Source organism: Atheta coriaria, unplaced genomic scaffold, assembly GCF_025399875.1.
Source record: "Atheta coriaria isolate IRGN ID8LTWV9N9 unplaced genomic scaffold, Caltech_Dcor_3.1 hic_scaffold_8_pilon, whole genome shotgun sequence".
Lineage (NCBI taxonomy): Eukaryota > Metazoa > Arthropoda > Insecta > Coleoptera > Staphylinidae > Dalotia > Dalotia coriaria.
Genome location: NW_027045450.1, coordinates 3,993,306 through 4,014,040, shown reverse-complemented (window position 1 = coordinate 4,014,040; position 20,735 = coordinate 3,993,306). Strand labels below are relative to the sequence as shown.

General features: G+C 39.9%; 3 protein-coding genes across 8 annotated transcripts in view; 1 reads left to right on the top strand and 2 right to left on the bottom strand.

Moving 5' to 3' along the window:
• The first annotated feature begins 533 nt into the window (after window positions 1-533).
• Window positions 534-3,879, top strand: Cul4 (cullin 4). Its single transcript, XM_065310215.1, has 4 exons — window positions 534-1,007; window positions 1,072-2,957; window positions 3,021-3,173; window positions 3,228-3,879. Exons 1-4 carry the CDS (start codon window positions 773-775, stop codon window positions 3,321-3,323), a joined length of 2,370 nt encoding a protein of 789 aa, XP_065166287.1. The 5' UTR covers window positions 534-772; the 3' UTR covers window positions 3,324-3,879.
• Window positions 3,880-5,490: 1,611 nt separating this feature from the next.
• Window positions 5,491-11,940, bottom strand: LOC135797424 (mucin-5AC-like). The gene is made up of 4 exons (XM_065309789.1): window positions 11,912-11,940; window positions 10,171-11,854; window positions 9,050-9,063; window positions 5,491-7,903 (listed from the first exon to the last, which is right to left on the bottom strand). The coding sequence occupies exons 1-4, from the start codon at window positions 11,916-11,918 to the stop codon at window positions 5,526-5,528; spliced, it is 4,083 nt and encodes a 1,360-aa protein (XP_065165861.1). The 5' UTR covers window positions 11,919-11,940; the 3' UTR covers window positions 5,491-5,525.
• Window positions 11,941-12,443: 503 nt separating this feature from the next.
• LOC135797306 (agrin-like) overlaps window positions 12,444-20,735 on the bottom strand; it is a 48,922-nt gene continuing 40,630 nt past the window's right edge. For 2 of the 6 annotated variants that reach the window (XM_065309583.1, XM_065309584.1), the window contains exons 4-26: window positions 19,919-20,128; window positions 19,349-19,585; window positions 18,986-19,201; window positions 18,455-18,886; window positions 18,294-18,394; window positions 18,108-18,225; window positions 17,799-18,035; window positions 17,374-17,715; window positions 17,129-17,281; window positions 16,797-17,060; window positions 16,592-16,738; window positions 16,400-16,530; window positions 16,235-16,343; window positions 15,689-16,174; window positions 15,082-15,640; window positions 14,632-15,005; window positions 14,333-14,573; window positions 14,104-14,268; window positions 13,683-14,039; window positions 13,481-13,624; window positions 13,237-13,419; window positions 13,016-13,170; window positions 12,444-12,949 (exon numbers count right to left, since the gene is read on the bottom strand). In XM_065309583.1, the coding sequence (XP_065165655.1) occupies window positions 12,795-12,949; window positions 13,016-13,170; window positions 13,237-13,419; window positions 13,481-13,624; window positions 13,683-14,039; window positions 14,104-14,268; window positions 14,333-14,573; window positions 14,632-15,005; window positions 15,082-15,640; window positions 15,689-16,174; window positions 16,235-16,343; window positions 16,400-16,530; window positions 16,592-16,738; window positions 16,797-17,060; window positions 17,129-17,281; window positions 17,374-17,715; window positions 17,799-18,035; window positions 18,108-18,225; window positions 18,294-18,394; window positions 18,455-18,886; window positions 18,986-19,201; window positions 19,349-19,585; window positions 19,919-20,128 (5,516 nt within the window). In that variant the 3' untranslated portion in view covers window positions 12,444-12,794. The remainder of the gene's footprint in view (window positions 12,950-13,015; window positions 13,171-13,236; window positions 13,420-13,480; window positions 13,625-13,682; window positions 14,040-14,103; window positions 14,269-14,332; window positions 14,574-14,631; window positions 15,006-15,081; window positions 15,641-15,688; window positions 16,175-16,234; window positions 16,344-16,399; window positions 16,531-16,591; window positions 16,739-16,796; window positions 17,061-17,128; window positions 17,282-17,373; window positions 17,716-17,798; window positions 18,036-18,107; window positions 18,226-18,293; window positions 18,395-18,454; window positions 18,887-18,985; window positions 19,202-19,348; window positions 19,586-19,918; window positions 20,129-20,735) is intronic. The other 4 variants (XM_065309582.1, XM_065309585.1, XM_065309587.1 and 1 more) reach the window with 4 other exon arrangements.

Here is a 20,735-nt window from a genome sequence, read left to right as displayed (position 1 = left end):
CACGCTGGAATACTACATATTTTGGGTTACTGGAAATTAAAAGTTAGTGAGGATATGTTTTAAGAATATTTTTTATTAATTATAATAAAATGCTTAATAAGTTATGTGAATACAAGTATGTATTATTATTTATTGTAAATTTAATAGAAAATGCATTGGAAACTTTAGTATCTTCGATATTATTTAATCCCGAAACTGTTTTCTGATTAAAATTCAATAGTGTGGCATTGACAAGCAATTTACAAGGTAAGTAGAGATGTTTCTAGAATTACTCACCCAATGCCACCCTAAAAATAAACTCGTATTCCCAAACAACTGTAGGTAGTTAAACAAAAATAGTTGCCTATGATAATAGTTCATTGTGGGACTTGAAAATACAACAAAATCACCGGAGTAATTTTATTTCATTAAATAATTAACAATTCTTGACTTGTTATTTGTTTGAAGCTGCATTATAAATGTATAATTTTTGAGTGTAAACCAAACAACTTTGAATTTGGCGCTTTCAAAACATTACCTTGAAGCGCGTACAAGCTTGTAGAACATAATTTTGATATCCGACAGCAGGAGGATCTCGGGATCGCGAGCTGCCAGGAGTTTTGTGGTGGAAGCCGTGTTTCGGTATCGTTGCGGGACGAGTTTTCTTGCTTTTGCTTTTAATGCGCTTTTCACCTTGGAGCGTTTTGCATTGTTCGCATCGTTCGTGTGGCCGTTCCAGTTTCCGGAGTACGATTGTGTTTTGTGGTTAGAGCATCGGTGATGTGCTGCTTCTATGTCCAGATACACCAAAGTAAGTGAGGACAGGGGTCCCAATCGGGAACATTTTCATACACCGTCTCACAAGCGTAAAAGACCCGTCGAGATTGAAAATATGAGTGACAACCCGGCGGACCGTAGCAAACGGGCCAACTTCTCGGCGATTGCCTCAAACGGACTCAATCGCAATTTGAACATTTTAAATGTGAAGCCAACGGCTACGAAGAAACTCGTCATTAAAAATCTCAAAAGTATGTATTTGCAATATTATCATATATAAAACAAGCAACATTTCGAATGTGTGTCGAATTTTAGGTGAATTAAAACTTCCTGATGACTACAGAGAACAAACATGGGAGAAGTTAAAAGAGGCTGTGCTTGCCATCCACATGTCAAAGCCAAACAAGTATTCTCTTGAAGAGTTGTATCAAGCAGTGGAAAACATGTGCAACCATAAAATGGCAAGCACACTCTACAACGATTTACGTTCGCTAATGGAAAAACATGTACGCACCAATGTTGAGCAATTTCTTGCTGAATCAATGGATAGGTTTTTATTTTTGAAGAAAATGAATGAAACTTGGCAGGCGCATTGTCAACAAATGATAATGATTCGTAGTATATTCTTGTTTCTCGATCGTACTTACGTCCTACAAAATCCAAGCATTCTTTCAATATGGGACATGGGTCTGGAGTTATTCCGTCAATACATTTTGCAATACACGCTCGTCCAGACGCGAATTGTCGAAGGTCTCTTAATGCTTATCGAGCGTGAGCGCCGTGGAGTGACTGTAGATCGCACCCTGCTCAAGTCCCTGCTGCGTATGCTCACTGACTTACAGATCTACGAACAAGCATTCGAGCAGAAGTTCCTCATCGCCACAGAACGTTTATATGCGGCCGAGGGGCAACGCTTGATGTTGGAAATGGAAGTACCTGAATACCTAAATCACGTTGACAAACGCATTGCTGAAGAGAACGAACGCGTGCTGCATTATTTGGATTCGATTTCCAAGTATCAACTGATTCACACCGTGGAGAAAATGTTGCTGCGCGAACATATTAATAACATTTTGGCGAAAGGTCTGGACGGTTTGCTGGAAGAGAAACGTCTGCCTAACTTGACTCTGCTATACAATCTCTTCGGACGTGTGAAGAACGGACACTCTGAGCTATGTATAGCGTTTAATGCTTATATTAAGAAACGCGGTAGGATAATCGTTATCGAACCCGAAAAGGACAAAACTATGGTACAGGAACTGCTGGACTTTAAGGACAGCACGGATAATGTTGTGCAGACTTGTTTCAATCGAAATGAGAAGTTTGGGAATTCACTGAAGGAGGCCTTTGAGTACTTCATTAATCAACGTGCAAATAAACCAGCTGAATTGATTGCGAAATTCGTTGATTCCAAACTACGTGCAGGAAATAAAGAAGCAACTGAGGAAGAATTAGAGCGGCTGTTAGACAAGATAATGGTACTTTTTAGATTCATCCATGGAAAGGATGTATTTGAAGCGTTCTATAAGAAAGACTTGGCTAAAAGATTACTAGTTGGGAAGTCAGCCAGCGTCGATGCTGAGAAGAGTATGTTGAGCAAATTGAAACAGGAATGCGGCGGTGGTTTCACCTCAAAATTAGAGGGAATGTTTAAAGATATGGAACTGAGCAAGGATATTAATATTGCGTTCAAGCAGCACATCACCAATGCGAGTAGCCGTCTTGCCCAGCTGGAGATGACTGTGAATATTTTAACGATGGGATACTGGCCCACGTATACACCAATGGAGGTGAACGTGCCCGAAGAGATGGTGCAGTTTCAGGATGTTTTCAACAAGTTCTACCTCAGTAAACACAGCGGACGCAAACTGCAATGGCAGCCGACGTTGGGTCACTGCGTGTTGAAAGCGTGTTTCAAGGCTGCACAAAAGGAGTTGGTGGTGTCGCTGTTTCAGTCGCTCGTCTTGCTGTTATTCAATAATTCTGATGAGTTAGCTTTTGATTATATTAAAACGGCGACTAACATCGAAGAAGGCGAGCTGAAACGGACGCTGCAGAGTTTGGCGTGTGGCAAGGCGCGCGTGCTCAATAAGAATCCCAAGGGACGGGATGTTGGTGAAGATGATAAGTTTAAATTCAATTCGGAATTTACCAATAAGCTATATAGGATTAAAATTAATCAAATACAAATGAAGGAAACGGTAAGTAGTTGCAGGGTTTTAATTTGCAATGTTTTGTATGTTTTTTTAAAACTTTTTTTAAAGATGGAGGAGCAGAAAGCAACTGAAGAGCGGGTCTATCAAGATAGGCAATATCAAATCGATGCGGCAATCGTGCGCATTATGAAAATGCGAAAAACATTAAGTCATAATTTATTAATTAGTGAGTTGTACGTCCAACTTAAATTTCCTGTCAAGGTAATTATTTTTCTTTTCTTGATACTACTACTTCATTAATATTTTGGTTTGTAGCCTGCTGACCTCAAGAAACGCATCGAGTCGTTAATCGATCGCGATTACATGGAACGCGACAAGGACAATCCGAACCAATACAATTACGTTGCGTAAGGCGCAACTGGCTACGAATATCTCGAATCGAGGATTTGTTCGGTGACTGGATAAGGAAGGACAGCTGTTTAACCACCTATGATATACCTTTAATAGCTATTTTTTCTGAACCTTGTGAGAAATATTCCAGACATCTAGTCTTTTAATTTGTGAAATCATTTTCGGCACAAGCAAATTCACAGAAATATGACATCCGCCTTTAATTCCAATTATTATCATTCTTACGATGACAACTTGTAAAGTTTTGTGCTTATTGAAATTTTTGGGTATTTTAAGTGTGTACACGATTTCAAATACATATATAGTTTGTATTATTTGACCAGCAGGCAGGCAGGCGAATCGCCATCGATTCTTATTATATTCGATTTGTGTATAATTGGAATTCATTGGATATATTTAAATCTTCCTCGATAAGTTTTCTACGGACGTAACGAAAGCTTGGCGATTTTTGGAGTTATGTTGTAAATGAAATGTTAATAACGAAAGAATCGTGTGCTGGACGGTTGATTGTTCAAGAGATTTTTGTAACGGTAATAAAAACGAAAACTTACACGAACGATATTATTATTTATTTCATTTTATTACAACAATTCGACCTGTGCTACCCATTTATTTACTTTTTATTCTTCAATAAGTTTAGTTAGTATTACTGTATTGAACAATGACAATTACAAAAGTGGTAAGCATGTTAAAAACAGTGACAAATGATCTATACTCAATAATAAAGAATCTAGCTGCAGTCAGTTCTGGTTTGAAAGCTATGGCTTCCTTGGATAAATGTGTCATTTGCATCATCCACAACTTCTTGTAGTTAAACTCTTTTGATAAACCTGTTGTTATTTTCCGGTGACAATTATGCACAACTTTCTTTCCAAGAGATTTTATCTGGGAGCATTTCTTGACAACGAAAAACCAAGCCATCTGAAATACAAAACACACAGATAATATTTTATAATATCAGAATATTTTTATACTAACAATATTTCCAAAATTAACTAATACGCCTCGCATTGTTTTTCTAGCTGTACCATAAGTAAACAAATAAGGGATTATCATGATATCATTTAAAAATAAGCTGAAAATCAACCCAGTTGAAATAAAAAAGTATATTCCAAAAGTATCATTGAAGCAATTGATGATTTTATGTAATGCTTCTTGAATTTCCATCAAATCTGTAAGATCATTATTTATAATGATATTTTTGTTACATTTTGTTACAGATTCACTCAATGAGTGATTATATTTTGCATCTCCAGACAGTATCAACTTGGCATAACTTTCAAATCGCAATGATATATCTTCCAAAACAGTAAATACAAATACAATTATTAGGTCTTTAATAGCCTCACACCAAACTTCAAAAAATGTTTCAGCATTTAAGTCAAACCTGGGATCTATCCAAGTATGAATACTTATGAAACCATTTACCATAAATATGTATATAATAAAATACTTTGATGCGTTTTGTTTTTTGTGTGTGAACGAGCATTGCCTGGCAAATACTCCGTTGATTATTTGAAATTGTTGTTGCATAAATTGACATGAATTGTTACCCAACATGCTTATTTTTACAAGTACGGTGGTGATACAAAAGAGGTGACCAATTTTGATTGAAATCCACATAAACTTTCCTATTTCCAATAAGTGCGGGACAACCATGACAGCTTTTTGCACCACGGCAAAAATAAAGTATGCATGTATAATTAAGAGATGACCTAGTGAAATTATTTGATATCTACGAGGATGATTCTTAAACCAAAAGCCTGGAATGATTCCAATGAAACGGGCCAATTTAATTAAATTATTATCCATTTTATTCAAGGTTCTTGAATGATCAGAACTGTCAGAACTGGTTCCAGGGAAGTTTTAAATCTGAATAGTAAAATTACCGTGTTTACACTGCTTTTATAAATAAGAGTATTGAATTATTAACCAAGCGTTTACCATCCAAAACCAATAGGTACAGTTGTTTTCACATACAGAAGTAGCAACAAGTGAGAAAATATTTGTTCAAGTTGATAAGCATTGACGCACTTCATTTGATAGACAATCAATGATTACAATAAATATTGTAAATTTATTTCTATAGATTGATTTGTATCGGTATTAAATAACAGTAAAAAGAACATAAGTAGTTAACGTATTAAAAAGTTTTTATTATGCCAGAAATATGATATACAATGGGAATATTTTATGTGTTATTTATTCGCAACCTGCAGCATTGGGCCAGTCGCAAACTTGCAGTTTGGAGTTGAAATGAAGTCCAGCTGGGCAATCCTTCAACCAATTACCGTCGTTAGCGCAATGGCAGAACTTGGTGCAATCTCCTGGGAACAGATGGTTATTCTCAACGATAGGGAAAACATCAGGGCAGATGTTGTCGCAAAGCTGGGAAGGAGCAGAAGGAGTTGTCGGTCTTTCAGTGCTTGGAGTAGGACCAGTTACTTCGCAGTTTGCACTCCAGGGGAAGTCGCAGACGTCAGTTTCATCGTTGAAATGAAGTTCAGCGGCGCATTGCGCAATGGTAACGTTGCCATGATCACAGTCGCAGTATAGATTGCAGTCCAAAGTGTTGGAAGTTTTATAGCAGTCGTCTTTGTTGCATACAACATGTTCGCAACCATTTGGTGGGATGGCTGGTTCACATTGAGCATTTTCTGGGAAATCACAGTCCTTAGTGGCGGGATTGAAATGCAGACCTTCGGAGCATTCTTTAATAGTGATTACGCCGTGATTGCACTCGCAATAGGCTTGGCAGTCAGCTGTGTTTGGCTCGTCGGAACATTCGTCAATGCCACAGATTACATTTTCACAGCCAATTGGTTTAGTGGGTGGAGCTGCAGTACTGGTTGTTGTTGCGTTACTGTCACAACCGGCGGAGTGTGGCCAATCGCATACCTCAAGTTCGGGGTTGAAATGAAGTCCATCTGGGCAAACCTTCTCGTGATTTCCATCATTGGCGCAGTGGCAGAATTTGGTGCAATCACCAGGGTAGGGCAAGTGATTGTTATGGGTGATGGGGTACACGTCAGGGCAAACATCATCGCAAATGTTGCTTGGAATGGTGGTAGGTGCTACAGTGGGCTTTTCGGTAGGTTTTTCAGTAGGTTTCTCGGTTGGCTTCTCGGTTGGTTTTTCAGTTGGTTTTTCCGTTGGTTTCTCAGTTGGCTTTTCAGTAGGTTTTTCCGTTGGTTTCTCGGTTGGCTTTTCAGTAGGTTTTTCCGTTGGTTTCTCAGTTGGTTTCTCGGTTGGTTTTTCAGTTGGTTTCTCAGTGGGTTTTTCTGTAGGTTTTTCGGTTGGTTTAACAGTAGTTGAAGCAGTAGTGGGGGCAGAAGTGGTTGGGGATGATGTGGTTGGAGCAGAAGTAGATTCGCAACCTGCGCTATTGGGCCAGTCGCAAACTTGAAGCTCGGGGTTAAAATGAAGTCCATCTGGGCAGTCCTTCTCGTGATTTCCGTCGTTGGCGCAGTGGCAGAACTTTGTGCAATCACCGGGGTAAGGTAAATGGTTGTTGTCTTCGATGGGGAAGACGTCAGGGCAAACATCATTGCAAATGGAACTAGGAGTGGTGGTAGGAGCTACAGTGGGCTTCTCGGTTGGTTTTTCTGTTGGTTTTTCAGTTGGTTTTTCAGTGGGTTTTTCAGTTGGTTTCTCGGTTGGCTTCTGAGTGGGTTTTTCTGTAGGTTTTTCGGTTGGAGCAGGAGTAGATTCGCAACCTGCGCTATTGGGCCAATCACAAACTTGAAGCTCGGAATTGAAATGAAGTCCATCTGGGCAATCCTTTTCGTGGTTTCCATCATTGGCGCAGTGGCAGAACTTGGTGCAATCACCGGGGAAAGGCAAGTGATTGTTTTCTTCGATGGGGAACACGTCAGGGCAAACATCATTGCAAATGGAACTAGGAGTGGTAGTAGGGGCTGCAGTGGGTTTTTCGGTTGGTTTTTCAGTTGGTTTTTCAGTTGGTTTAACAGTGGTTTGAGCAGTGGTAGGGGCAGAAGTAGTTGTGGTTGTTGGAGCAGAACCAGATTCGCAACCGGCACTAGCGGGCCAATCGCAAACTTGAAGTTCTGCGTTAAAATGCAGACCAGCAGGGCAATCCTTCTCGTGATTTCCATCGTTGGCACAGTGGCAGAACTTGGTGCAATCACCTGGGAAAGGCAAGTGATTGTTTTCCTCGATGGGGAATACGTCAGGGCAAACACTATTGCAAATGCTGCTAGGAACGGTGGTAGGTGCTGCAGTAGGCTTTTCGGTTGGTTTAACAGTTGTTTGAGTAGTGGTAGGGGCGGAAGTGGTTGTTGTAGTTGGAGCAGAACCGGATTCGCAACCGGCGCTAGCGGGCCAATCGCATACCTGAAGTTCTGCGTTAAAGTGCAAACCAGCAGGACAGTCCTTCTTCCAGTTTCCGTCGTTGGCGCAATGGCAAAACTTGGAGCAATCACCAGTGTATGGCAAATGCCAGTTTTCCTCAATGGGGAATGTTTCAGGACAAACTACATCACAAACGGGTTCGGCCACTGGACCCTTGGCAGCAACGGCCAATTGCACGAGTAAGCATGCAGCCACGAATTGCACAAAAACTAAATAAATATATAATAATTAATAAAGATTTATAATTAAGTGTGTTTATTACTTACCTTTCATGTTGATTTAATTGAATATACAATTGGGAACCAATGAAAAGTTTTCAGGCTGTGACTATCGACAAGTTAGCATCACCTTTATATACAGGTAAGTTTTGGCGATAAAGATGATCCTAGACTTATAATCTAATCTTGAATAGACCGACTTTATTGTAGTTTACTTCATAAGCTCCGAACTATGGAACGGATTAGGCATATTTTTTAGTTACTGTTTTATTGCTTAGTTCGCGGAATTATCTTAGAAAATTAATTTAAACTATATTTTTTAATATTTTGTGAAGGTATTTTATTGCAAGTAATTATTGTAAAAAATGTTTTCCTTTTTGATTGACCCAATTATGTTGAAACTTCTTATTCTAATAAATACCTAAGCTTACATTGTTTATAGCAGAAAAAAATTAATTTCAAAACGGGAAAATGTCATTTTCAAATCAAGTGTTGAATTATTTAATTGTAATTTTATTATAAGGACGGTTTCTAGACGAAAGATGTAATTTGATTTTTTTTCAATAAGTAAGTAACGTGTAACGTAACGTGCAATACATGAATCGTAGTAATATAAGGAATTATGGATAATCCAACTGATATGAAAATTCCTGTGCTACATTTCTTTTAAACATTTTTTTTATATATGAAATATATTATTATAAACTAAAAAATTAATTTTTCTGTCTAGATTCAACACACATTACATTAACATTTATTAATATTATAAATATGCATTAATTATTTTGGTACAGTGTTAAATTGTATAATAAGTATAACATAAGTGGTTATCATATTAAACAGTTTAATTATAGTTGTATTGTTCAATTCAAAATATCCACCTGCGGTGAAGTAAGGACGCAAAACATTTGTTTCACTGGCTAACTCTGTTAGAAGTGTGAGATGCAAATTGTCACGTTCAAATTTATTACGCCGCAGCTGACGTGTTATTTGTTTACAACAATTGACGGCAGCTATCTTTCCAATTTTTTGTATCTGCATGCTTTTTGTTATTAGCAAAATCCATATCAACTAGAATTTAAACATATTGTACAGATTTATGATATTCACATGAAAGTTAAGTAAAAAAATACTCACAATGTTTACTGCATCTGAAATAATTTGTATAATAATTTGATTTGTTTCAAATAAATAGCCCCAATATATGCAAACCATCATATTGCATAAGAGTATTGTGAATGCACAAATTGTATAGATGAAAATGTAGAATCCAAACGTTGAATTAAGATAAGTTATAATATCATTCAGAGCTTCTCGCATTTGTAGTAAATTCAACAGCTTGACATTTGATTCATTACTGTTTTGTACATTTGTTATTGACTGTGATGCACAATTAGTTCCTTTCGTGATTAACATATAGAAAAAAGTATAGTATTGTTTCAAATGATCAAAAATACTTAACAGCAATAGAAAAAACATATTTTCTATATAATTACACCAGGTTTTCCAAATTTTAATAAGCATAGAGTTGTTTTCGTATCGAATTATATTGTAGGCAAAAACAACGATTATAATATGCGCTACTACAAGTTTGAACTTTCCATATTCTTTTAATTTAATGTTTTCAGAGTCCAGTATTACATCAAGTGTTTTAAAGTTGGCCATCATTTTCCTGAATGTCTGTTGTTGAATTAAATTTATTCGAATTATTGGAAAAGTTAATAATATAAATAATGGTTTAGTAATCAATATGATTGAATGATTAAGTTCTATTGACATTTGCATTTTTGAATTAAAATTATACAAGTATTCAATATAATCCCAAATTTGAAGTATGTACAATAACTGCATGATAATTATGTGAATAATTGTTAAAGTAGTGCGATACCAGGCATTGTCAGATCCAGGAATTAATCCGATTATAATGCACCATCGCAAAAAGTAGTTTTTATCCATGCTAAAATTTTATGTGCAGGAAGATATTAATTTACTCGGAATCTGAGTGCGTGTAATGTAAAGTGTTGTTTATAGTAGGTATACTCCTACATCGTGGACAATTCTTTTTAAATTATTAATATGTTATGTTCCAACTGTGTCTGTAAACAGAAAGGGTAGGTATATGTATGCATATTTAATGTTTTAATGTGTTATCTTTTTCTGAATATTATATAAAGAATCTCAAATGTGAATACTTGAATATGTTAAATATTTATTTTTATTTTGAAGCAATATAACATGTTATTTATTATTTAAATTACTCGCAACCTGCAGCACTGGGCCAGTCGCAAACTTGCAGTTTGGAGTTGAAATGAAGTCCAGCTGGGCAATCCTTCAACCAATTTCCATCGTTAGCGCAATGGCAGAACTTGGTGCAATCTCCTGGGAACAGATGGTTATTCTCAACGATAGGGAAAACATCAGGGCAGATGTTGTCGCAAAGCTGGGAAGGAGCAGCAGGAGTTGTGGGTTTTTCAGTGCTTGGGGTAGGACCAGTTATTTCACAGTTTGCACTCCAGGGGAAGTCGCAGACATCAGTTTCATCATTGAAATGAAGTTCAGCGGCGCATTGCGCAATGGTAACGTTGCCATGATCACAGTCGCAGTATAGATTGCAGTCCAATGTGTTGGAAGTTTTATAGCAGTCGTCTTTGTTGCATACAACATGTTCGCAACCATTTGGTGGGATGGTTGGTTCACATTGAGCATTTTCTGGGAAATCACAGTCCTTAGTGACGGGATTGAAATGCAGACCTTCGGAGCATTCTTTAATAGTGATTACGCCGTGATTGCACTCGCAATAGGCTTGGCAGTCAGCGGTGTTTGGCTCGTCGGAACATTCGTCAATACCACAGACTACATTTTCACAGCCAATTGGTTTAGTAGGTGGAGCTGCAGTACTGGATGTTGTTGCGCTAGCATCACAACCGGCAGAGTGTGGCCAATCGCATACTTCAAGTTCGGGGTTGAAATGAAGTCCATCGGGGCACACTTTCTCGTGGTTTCCATCGTTGGCGCAGTGGCAGAATTTGGTGCAATCACCAGGGTAGGGTAAGTGATTATTGTGGGTGATAGGGAACACGTTAGGGCAAACATCATCGCAAATGTTGTTAGGAATGGTGGTTGGTGCTACAGTGGGTTTCTCGGTCGGCTTCTCGGTTGGTTTTTCGGTTGGCTTTTCGGTCGGCTTCTCAGTTGGTTTCTCGGTTGGCTTTTCAGTTGGTTTTTCGGTTGGTTTTTCGGTTGGTTTTTCAGTAGGTTTCTCGGTTGGTTTCTCGGTTGGCTTTTCAGTTGGTTTTTCGGTTGGCTTCTCGGTTGGCTTTTCAGTTGGCTTTTCTGTAGGTTTTTCGGTTGGAGCAGGAGTAGATTCGCAACCTGCGCTATTGGGCCAATCACAAACTTGAAGCTCGGCGTTGAAATGAAGTCCATCTGGGCAATCCTTCTCGTGATTTCCATCGTTGGCGCAGTGGCAGAACTTGGTGCAATCCCCTGGGTAAGGCAAGTGATTGTTTTCTTCGATTGGGAACACGTCAGGGCAAACATTATTGCAAATGTTGTTAGGAACGGTGGTAGGTGCTGCAGTTGGCTTTTCGGTTGGTTTTTCTGTTGGTTTTTCTGTAGGTTTAACAGTAGTTTGAGTAGTGGTAGGGGCAGAAGTGGTTGTGGTTGTTGGAGCAGAACCAGATTCGCAACCGGCGCTAGCGGGCCAATCGCATACCTGAAGTTCTGCGTTAAAGTGAAGACCAGCAGGGCAATCCTTCTTCCAGTTTCCGTCGTTGGCGCAATGGCAAAACTTGGAGCAATCACCAGTGTATGGCAAGTGCCAGTTTTCCTCAATGGGGAATGTTTCCGGACAAACTACATCACAAACCGGTTCTGCTACTGGACCCTTGGCAGCAACGGCCAATTGCACGAGCAAGCATACAGCCACGAATTGCACAAAAACTAAATAATTATATTATAATTAATAACGACTTCTAATTAAGTGTGTTTATTACTTACCTTTCATGTTGATCTAATTGAATATACAATAAAGAACTGATGAATAGTTTTCAGAGAGTGCATTTGTCATGTTTCTACCATCCTTATATACTACTACGATATGACGATAAGGTTTATGATGGATTTAGCAACTAATCTTTCATATCGTCACATATTATAGTTTTTTTTTCTATTTTCAAAGCACTTTGTAATGGATTAAATTTATTTTTAAAATGATTGTTTTATTTGAATTACTACAAATTTATTAATCTACCGATTATTATTTGCAGCGTTTCCTGTCAAAACAATTGCGCTTGTAAATACTTAATGAATGAGGATTATGATAGAGATGTACAAGCAATTAAAATTCCGAAAAACGGATTAAAATAGTTCAAACAATTTTTCACATACTTTGAGTGTTTCTGAAGTACACACAAGTATATAATTTTAAGGGCAAAAAATGGTATGTATCAAATTATATTTAGTATTTATTTTTTATTGTAAATACTTAATATAGTACAACTTCAGAGGAAATTAAATTATAAAAACCAAATTTTCTAAATCGCTATATATTTATTATACATATATTACATAAAATCTCAGTCCTGAATTTAATAATAGACAAGAAAATATAGTGGAACCGGATATGACGCGTTTTGATGATATTTCCTTCTTTTTTAATCATGAATATGAAACGATCAACTGGCCATACTGATATGTAGTCATAGAAAATATACTGAATAAAAAAACTTTGTGACGTTTTAAAGTATTTAGAAAATTTAGGACAATGCCTTATTTTTCGCTTCTACTTCACCAAACGTTTTTTGACATTGAAAAGTATACGTGTAATTTAATGTCAGTCTCAACGTTCGTAAATCTAAACAAGTTATAATTGATTCTTAAATTAAATTTCATTATCGTTACAGAACCGCAGTATCGTCGGGTCGTTATGTTTAGCTAGGTTAATTGGCTTCGCGTGAACGTGCACATGTTGTATGCACCCTTCATATCCGGTGTAGTATGCAGTTGGCAATCCTGTAGGAAGTGATGGCGCACCTCCTATTAAACATACACATCAAACATTCATTAATCAATTAATTATAGTAAAATCTTTAAGATGTATACCTATCCAGAGCTTAGAATTTGTATTCAATGTAAAAGCACCACTGTCACTTATTCCCTTCGTTTCAGTTTGGTTATCCACTGATAAGAAACCAATGCGTTTCCGACGCCATACGTGAATTGTATGCCATTGGCCATCGTTAAGTTTTGTTTCAGATCTATTTGTAAAACAATCGCAATATATTATAGATATTTATATTTAAAAAAATCATTTTATTAATTACCTTATTGCCCAAAATGTTTTTTGTTTCCCTAGATTGTAGCTGAACTCAGGATAACCATTAATAATGGCTACAGATAAGTAATCATTCTTTAAACTCATATTTTTGCTTCTCCAAAGTATCAATCCATCAGCAACAAATGTTCGAAGTTTGATTTCATAACGATTTCCACGTTCACCTTTCCTCCTAAAATAAATTACAAAAATTATTTCAAGAAAATCACAAATCTACAGAAATAGATGATTACCCTGTTAAATTATTACTGTTAGTGTCATAGTTAGTATTCTCGTTAAAAGTATCAATGTCCTCCTCTTTTTCATCATCATTATCATCATCATCATCATATTGAAAGTCGTAATCATTATCTTCTTCCAGCGATGTTACATTAGAACTGTTTGAGTTAGTAAATGTTATTTGATTGCAGAAATTAATTTTTGATTATAAATTACCTTTTATATCCACGATTTTTAAATTGTAAAAATGTTTGTCCAGAAAATTTAATAGCAGTTTGTGATTTTCGCGTTTCACAATTAACGCCCTCATAATTTTCCGGGCATTGGCAACTGTAATCTTTAACATTAGGAATGCATACAGCATTGTTGAGGCATGGATTTGTTTCAACGGAACATGGCGACGCATCGTACTGCGCAATATCAAATCCACATCCTGATGAATTCACAGGGACAAACGAGCAACCCACTACTTTAGCAGATATTGGCAGCGGTGAGCCATTCACGAGGAATTCCCGAATGGCACCTCTAAAGCCTTTTGTCACCCCAGCTAAGCGATGCACCTCTTGAGTGGATCTATAAAGCAAATGACATTTTGTATTATAATACAACACACGTGTTAGTATGTATGCTGACTTACATCACAGAACCGATGTATAATGGAAGTTCTAAATTGAGTTCGGTGAGGGGCGCGCCCGAATATCCTTTCACAAGCGTGTTGTTGTCTAATTGCAAAACCCCTTCGCGGCCATTGCGGAACATGCGAACGCGATGCCAGCTGCCCAAAGTTACAACTTCCCTGGACCTACAAGACAATGATTAAGCAAACACTGTTCTATTTCCTAGCTGATGTATGCGTGTATAATTACGTGATATTAGCTATCCCGCTTCCGAGATTATACCGGAATTGTACGTGTCCACGCACGAGGGCTAAGGATATAAAATCACCGTGACCGTTTTTCATCTGTCCGTTGTATAGGAGTAATCCATTACGAACACGGCTCAAAAAGACAATCTCCAAGGTGAATGCTTTGCTAACACCTTCGAGTTTAGGAAATTGGAGGAAGCTTGACCCGTTGAATTCCGGAATGGAAATCTCTGTTTGTACCGCTGTGGAAAACCCAAAAATTAATTCAATCTTTTGTGGTATTCAACTAAATTTAGTTACCATGTTCACATGCATTTCCGGTTTGAGTCTGACCCGCGGGACATTTACAAATAGCTTTACCATTAATAGATTCGCACGTTGCTCCGGTCATACAATGTTTTGACTGACAAGGATCAGCAATATTCTCACATAAATTTCCAGTATATCCTGACCCATTACAATCGCATCGAAAAGAAACCACATCAACTGTGCGACACTCGCCGCCATTTTGACATGGTGAATTAGCGCATGGGTTTGCCCCACACTCATGCACACCTTCCGCCTTGACCACCCATTCGTCTCTGTGTTCATGAAGTTCAACAGTTCGACGATCTATCTTAAAGTTCCGAATGCACCCTTGTAGACCGCGATCGACCCCAATGTTCTCGTAAACCCTGTACAAACAAAACATAGATATATTGCTCACAAGTATAAACAATGCAATTAGTAATTAGTTTGCATTCCACTAACCTAGAATAATTGCTTGGAATGAATCCGACGAATGTGTCTTCGACAAGATCTAGCGCTCGTAGCGTTCCACTCGATTGACCTGCGACATTCTCTCCATTATCAAGCTGCAACATGCCATCTCTGTGATAGCGCTTCGCAGAAACATGATGGAATTTCTTCATTTCTACTTTTTCTAGAGAAGTGATTACTACAAGACCATCGCCAAGGTTGTAACGAAATTCGACGTATCCATTCACGATGGCCAATGATACAAAATCACCATGGCCATCTTCCTTCTGTTGATTGTACACCAATATGCCATTATTCGTGTAAGTTTTGAATTCTAACTCTAGGGTGAGTTTGTGGTACGCTTTCAGAGGTTTTAATCGAACGTATGAATGCCCGTCAAACGCGGGAATATTGTATCGTTGGTGCTCAAGTTCCGTTTCGCAAAATTCTCCTGTGAAACTGGGATGACAGACACAAGTGAAAGTTGCCGATGGTAGATCGACACATTTGGCTTCGTTAAGACACGGGGATGAAGAACAAGCACGGTATTCTTCTGTAGGATTTACATCAGCTACAAATAAATTATTTAGCTAAAACAATAAAAAAATTTAAAAAATACCTATGCATTCTTTCCTATCTGATGATTCTGAATAAGCTGGTATACAATTACATGCGCCTCTTACACAACTACTGAACATGATGAGGCAGTCTGAGTTATCGGAGCAAAGATCACCAAGAAGGGCAGTGACAACGCGAACCGTCGCTGGAGTTGGTCGAAAATCTTTTAAAATTAAAAAAAATATATCATTACGTGCATTTTTATTCTGGGTCTTTGATTTGACCTCACCTGAAGTATTATACAAGTCTTCATATGGATATTCTGAATTAAATGGTTTCCCAGGCTGTCCATTGGTCTTCCTGGCATCAACCGTAAAAGTTGCACCGTTTTTATTAAGTTGACCCGGGCGTTCATAGTAATACCTAGGATCGGGCATTAGTAAATGTCTAGTGGACTTGGACAATGGCGAATTGGAATCATCTGATTGCGTGTACTGCAAAGGAGTGTAACGACGCAAAGGCCAATCAGTTCCCGGAAACCCATCTTCTGTAAAATTACAAAACAATAAAATAAAATCTAAGCAAGATGAAGTTGAAGTAGTTGTACCTCTACAGGTACCAAACGCTTGCACCACAATATCTTTCTGAAACTGGCATGCCACTTGGCGTAATTTGCAAGCACTGGCATAGGTCTGACCATCGCTGCCACATACAATCTGAAAAGAAAACAAATGTTTATTAATACTATTGTATTATTATTCCGATGGCGTACTTGTGGATTGCTTTCCTCGGTGCACTCGGAATTGCACTCGCAGCTGGCAAATCTTCCGCGCTCGATACAAGCCGCCCCGAAATGGCATGTCAATTCTTTGCACGTCGCGGGCGGTGGCGCACTGAGGTCAGCTACAAAAGAAGGCAAAGGAAGCGGTAATAAATGTCGCTTGGCATTCTATTGACATTTTACCTGGCACGCAGCCATTGGGGCCAAGCACTCGATCGTGTTGCGCACACACCGTACACTTTTGTCCCTGTATGCCTGGCTTGCACACGCAACGTCCAGTCATCTGCTCGCAATCATCACGCACCGAGCCAAAGGTTGAACAACCGCACGCTGTAAGAGGTTGTTCATCATCAGAGACATTGAGGGTAAATTGACCAGTTTGTCTTACGTATACAGCCGTGATGGCCGGATGAGATTTTCGGCAGGCCCCAATAACCGGGTTCGCAACGATCGCATTTTTCACCACCGACGCCGGGACGACACCGACACTGTTGGGTGTCCGGGTCGCACGTCTCCGAATACGATCCGAGCTTATTGCACCCGCACGTCGAGGGGCAGCCGGCGTGATCGACGCCCTGGGCGGCTGTTCGCCCGTCCGGGCAGCATCCGAACCAGCTGTCCTCGCAACCTTTTTGCGTCAGCTCGCTTTGATCTATCAACATTTAATGGAATCATGTGCATGCGCCGCTCGTACATCACATCCGAATGGTGTAGACATACCTTTGTAGCAGCATCTTGCAAAGCGCGCCGTTTGGTGACAGTAACTATCGGACGGACAGTCCTGTCGATTCGGCCCGTTGCCGCAGTCCAACTCTTTACCAGTCAGCTCATCTAGTAGTGGTGATTCTCCATTGCAAGGCTTCACCTCCATGCCTGCAAACACACCAACAAGTCCGATGATCACGTCTTCGAAAATTAGTTTCCGAATTAAGTTAGTTATTTCATGTTAGTAAAAGATGGCAAACCTTCGCAGAGGTCAAGTGGCCGTATTCGCAGTTCTTCCTGCCGATGACACGCTTCCATTTTCATCGCACATAGCGATTCATACATACGTAAATCAGAAGCACACACAGGCTTCGTTTTTACTGCACCACAATCAAATCGGCAGGTGCAACGAGGAAAATTATCCGCGGCGAGTTCGCATGTCGCCTCGAAGTCGCAGTGTATATTACGACATGCTTCACGCTCGGCGTATGAGCGCACAAGTCCACTTAAATTTTCGCTGCCGGCGGGAAACTCACTTTCCGCCTCTGCGATCGCACTAGTGGCTATGACGCTACTCGACGCAACGGTTGGCGATAGAGTCGCTATGAGTTGCAAGGTCGGCAGTGACAGTTAATTATTATATTAGTGCATTATGGAACTGAATAAGACATAGATATTGACTTACGCAGGGCTGAGCCGGGCACCGGAAACCGCTCTCGGCAGTCACCGTAGAACGCGACGCTGAGTGTTTGATTAATCTGTGGGGAGCATGAGGCTTTTTGCATATGACACTCATTTGGGTACGTCACCATATTTGATGCGCAAACAAGCTCGTCGTCCGATCCTTCGCAATCTGTCGGACAAACGCATACACCGGCTTCGCAATGCGCGCCGTATTTGCATTCAACCCCAGAGCAAAGATCTGGAATGGTTTGTTAGGTTGGATAACATTGTGCACGATGGTGACTGGGTACATTAAGTTACTGTAGCTTACCACAATTGCCATTGTACGCGGTTATAACGTATTGTTTCGTCTTGCACGAGGAAATTCTGAGGTCACATTCGTTGGCGTAGGTGACACCGTCTGTTCCGCATACGGTTCCATTACGCAGCTATCAATATTTTAATCAAATAAATTTTTTTTTGACCGGTAAGCTAGGAGATTTATTTTTTTATTTACCTTTATGTCTGAGCAGAATTGTGGACACACGCAACGTCCTTCAAGAAACCCATCGCTTTCGCAGGACGCATAAAAGTCACACTTTTTACTCTCGCACTCGCCTGCAAACAAATAAATTTCTTCAATGCCCAAGGAAACGTTTGCATTAGCTGTTGCCTTACTGCATGGACCCTTGTACAAAACCGCAATTTCCTTGCGACGCAGACAGGCTTCCCGCAGCAGCTTGCATTCGTTGCCGTAGGAAACTCCATCGGAACCACAAACCGGCTCGAATTCGGCGGAGCATGCGGCCGGACACTCGCAGAACGCTTTTCCGAGTCGTTCCACGCAGGTTGCGCCGTACTTGCACTCGTAATCGCTGCACGGACTAGTCCCGCCGCAAACGCCGACGTGGCCGATTTCCACGGCGACCCTTGCCAGGCATCCAGCGCGAATCAGTTCACATTCAGAGGGATACGTCCTGCCATCCTTGGCGCACACCGGCCGCATGACGGGCTCGCACGCCAGCGGGCATTCACAGCGCGCGATTCCAAATTTGTCAATGGCACATTCTTCCCCTAGCAGGCACTGAACGCTTTTGCAGGGATTCGCACCTGCACAAACAACCACACACCCACCCACATACATTTACTTGCTATCGGAAGGCAACGAAGCAGGGGAAAAGCAATGGAGATGGAAAACATCAACAATACCTGAACTGCATTTGCCGCGATAAATAATATTTAATGTTTTACGTGCGCGGCAGGCCTCCTGCCTCAGGGAGCATTCGTTGGCGTAGGTTTTCCCGTCGGAGGCGCACACAGGCGTGAATTCCAATGGGCATACGTCGCCGCACCGACACACCGGATTGCGATGTTCGTCTAGCTGGCATATTTCAGGTTCCGGGCATTGTATTCCCAAGCATGGGTCTGGAGCACACAAGCACACAATTCATCCGTTTATAAATACTTATTATTTCGTTTTATTTTCATTTTTAAATGAAAATATTTATCTTTTAAATACTTCTTTACACGCCAAGCAATTTTTGTACATTGTTGATTCCTGTGAATACTTACCGCATTTTCCAAGAAACTTAATCGTGACATTAATTTTCGACTCGCAGGCAGCACGCTGTAGCTCACATTGGTCCTTGTAGTTGACGCCGTCGCTGCCGCAGACCGATCGTGATCCCGGATGATCTCCGTAGTTACGGCAGTTCTCCGGACACCGACAGCTCGCGTTGTGGCCGTCTGGGGAAGCCACGCAGTGCGCCCCAAAACCGCATTGCTTGTCCTTGCAAGGATCGTTGCGCTCTGAAACGCGCAAAGGAACCATTAGCTCTACCATACTATTTGCCTGACACCTTATCAAATATCCCACAAAAGACGAACGTTCTCAACTTTACTCAATAATCTCGGAAATCCTCAAAGTAGGGTCACGAACCTAATGGGAACAAGTCAATTAAAAATTCCACATCGCTGATGAAGAATCTTTAATAACTAATGAATGCAGTAGCGGATTACTCGTACAGGCGTACTTTGTTGAGATTCCAAAGCGAAATAACTCGGATGCGTTGCTATTTAGAAAGGGATCTGCATTAATTAGTCAGACTGCACAAAGGAGGCAAAATGATAACAGGATCCTACCGCACTTTCCGGGATGGCTGACTTTGGTGTTGCGGCGGGCTCGACATGAGGCCACACGCAGCTGGCAGTGGTTGTCGTACGTGCGCCCGTCGCTGCCACACACCGGTTCACCCTGCGGACGGCAGTGCGTTGGACATTGACACACCGCACGCCCTTCGGTCCCCGTCACGCATTGCGCGCCCCACGCGCAAAAAGTCTTCTCGCAGGATTCTACCGGAATGCCAAAATGCACACAAACCTGTTAGTCTCTGTTAATCGTCATCAAAGCAGCGCAAGCAAATGGATGCAAAGGTTTTTCCTCATGCACACCAAATTGAATTAAAACACATTTTCAGAAATTCAAAGAAAAACTTTTATGAAATTAATTTAATAAAAAATTGGTTTAGTGGACTTTGTACGTCTAAATATTTAAACATTTTATACTGTCATCAATATAAAAGAATACGTATTATATCAAACGTGTATCACTAAAAAAGAACAACATGGCAGGCAACATGTGCATTGAAACCATTATCGTAAATATCTTACAGGTATGTAGCAAGGCGTGTGGAAGCACTCTTGAAGAAAACCAAAGCGTACATCGCATGCTTTTATATTTTATGTTGTTTTAGTGCCTCGTAAAGAACCACACCGACGAGAAAAAAAAAACATCACAAGCTTGCGATAAATTGTTTGTTCTTTGATAATTGAATTTTGAATACTCCTAGCCACACAAATCTCAATTACTGCGCCATTACGTTCCAGAATAGAGTTAACTTCAAACGTAAATAAAAACAAAGCAATACTTCAAACGCTACTTGCGCTTTGTGTTCGATAA

Coding starts and splice junctions, on each gene's coding strand:
- Cul4 (XM_065310215.1), top strand. CDS start 773: ATGTCCAGATACACCAAAGTAAGTGAGGACAGGGGTCCCAATCGGGAA. Junction 1,008..1,071: donor CGTCATTAAAAATCTCAAAA/GTATGTATTTGC, acceptor GTCGAATTTTAG/GTGAATTAAAACTTCCTGAT. Junction 3,174..3,227: donor AACTTAAATTTCCTGTCAAG/GTAATTATTTTT, acceptor TTTGGTTTGTAG/CCTGCTGACCTCAAGAAACG.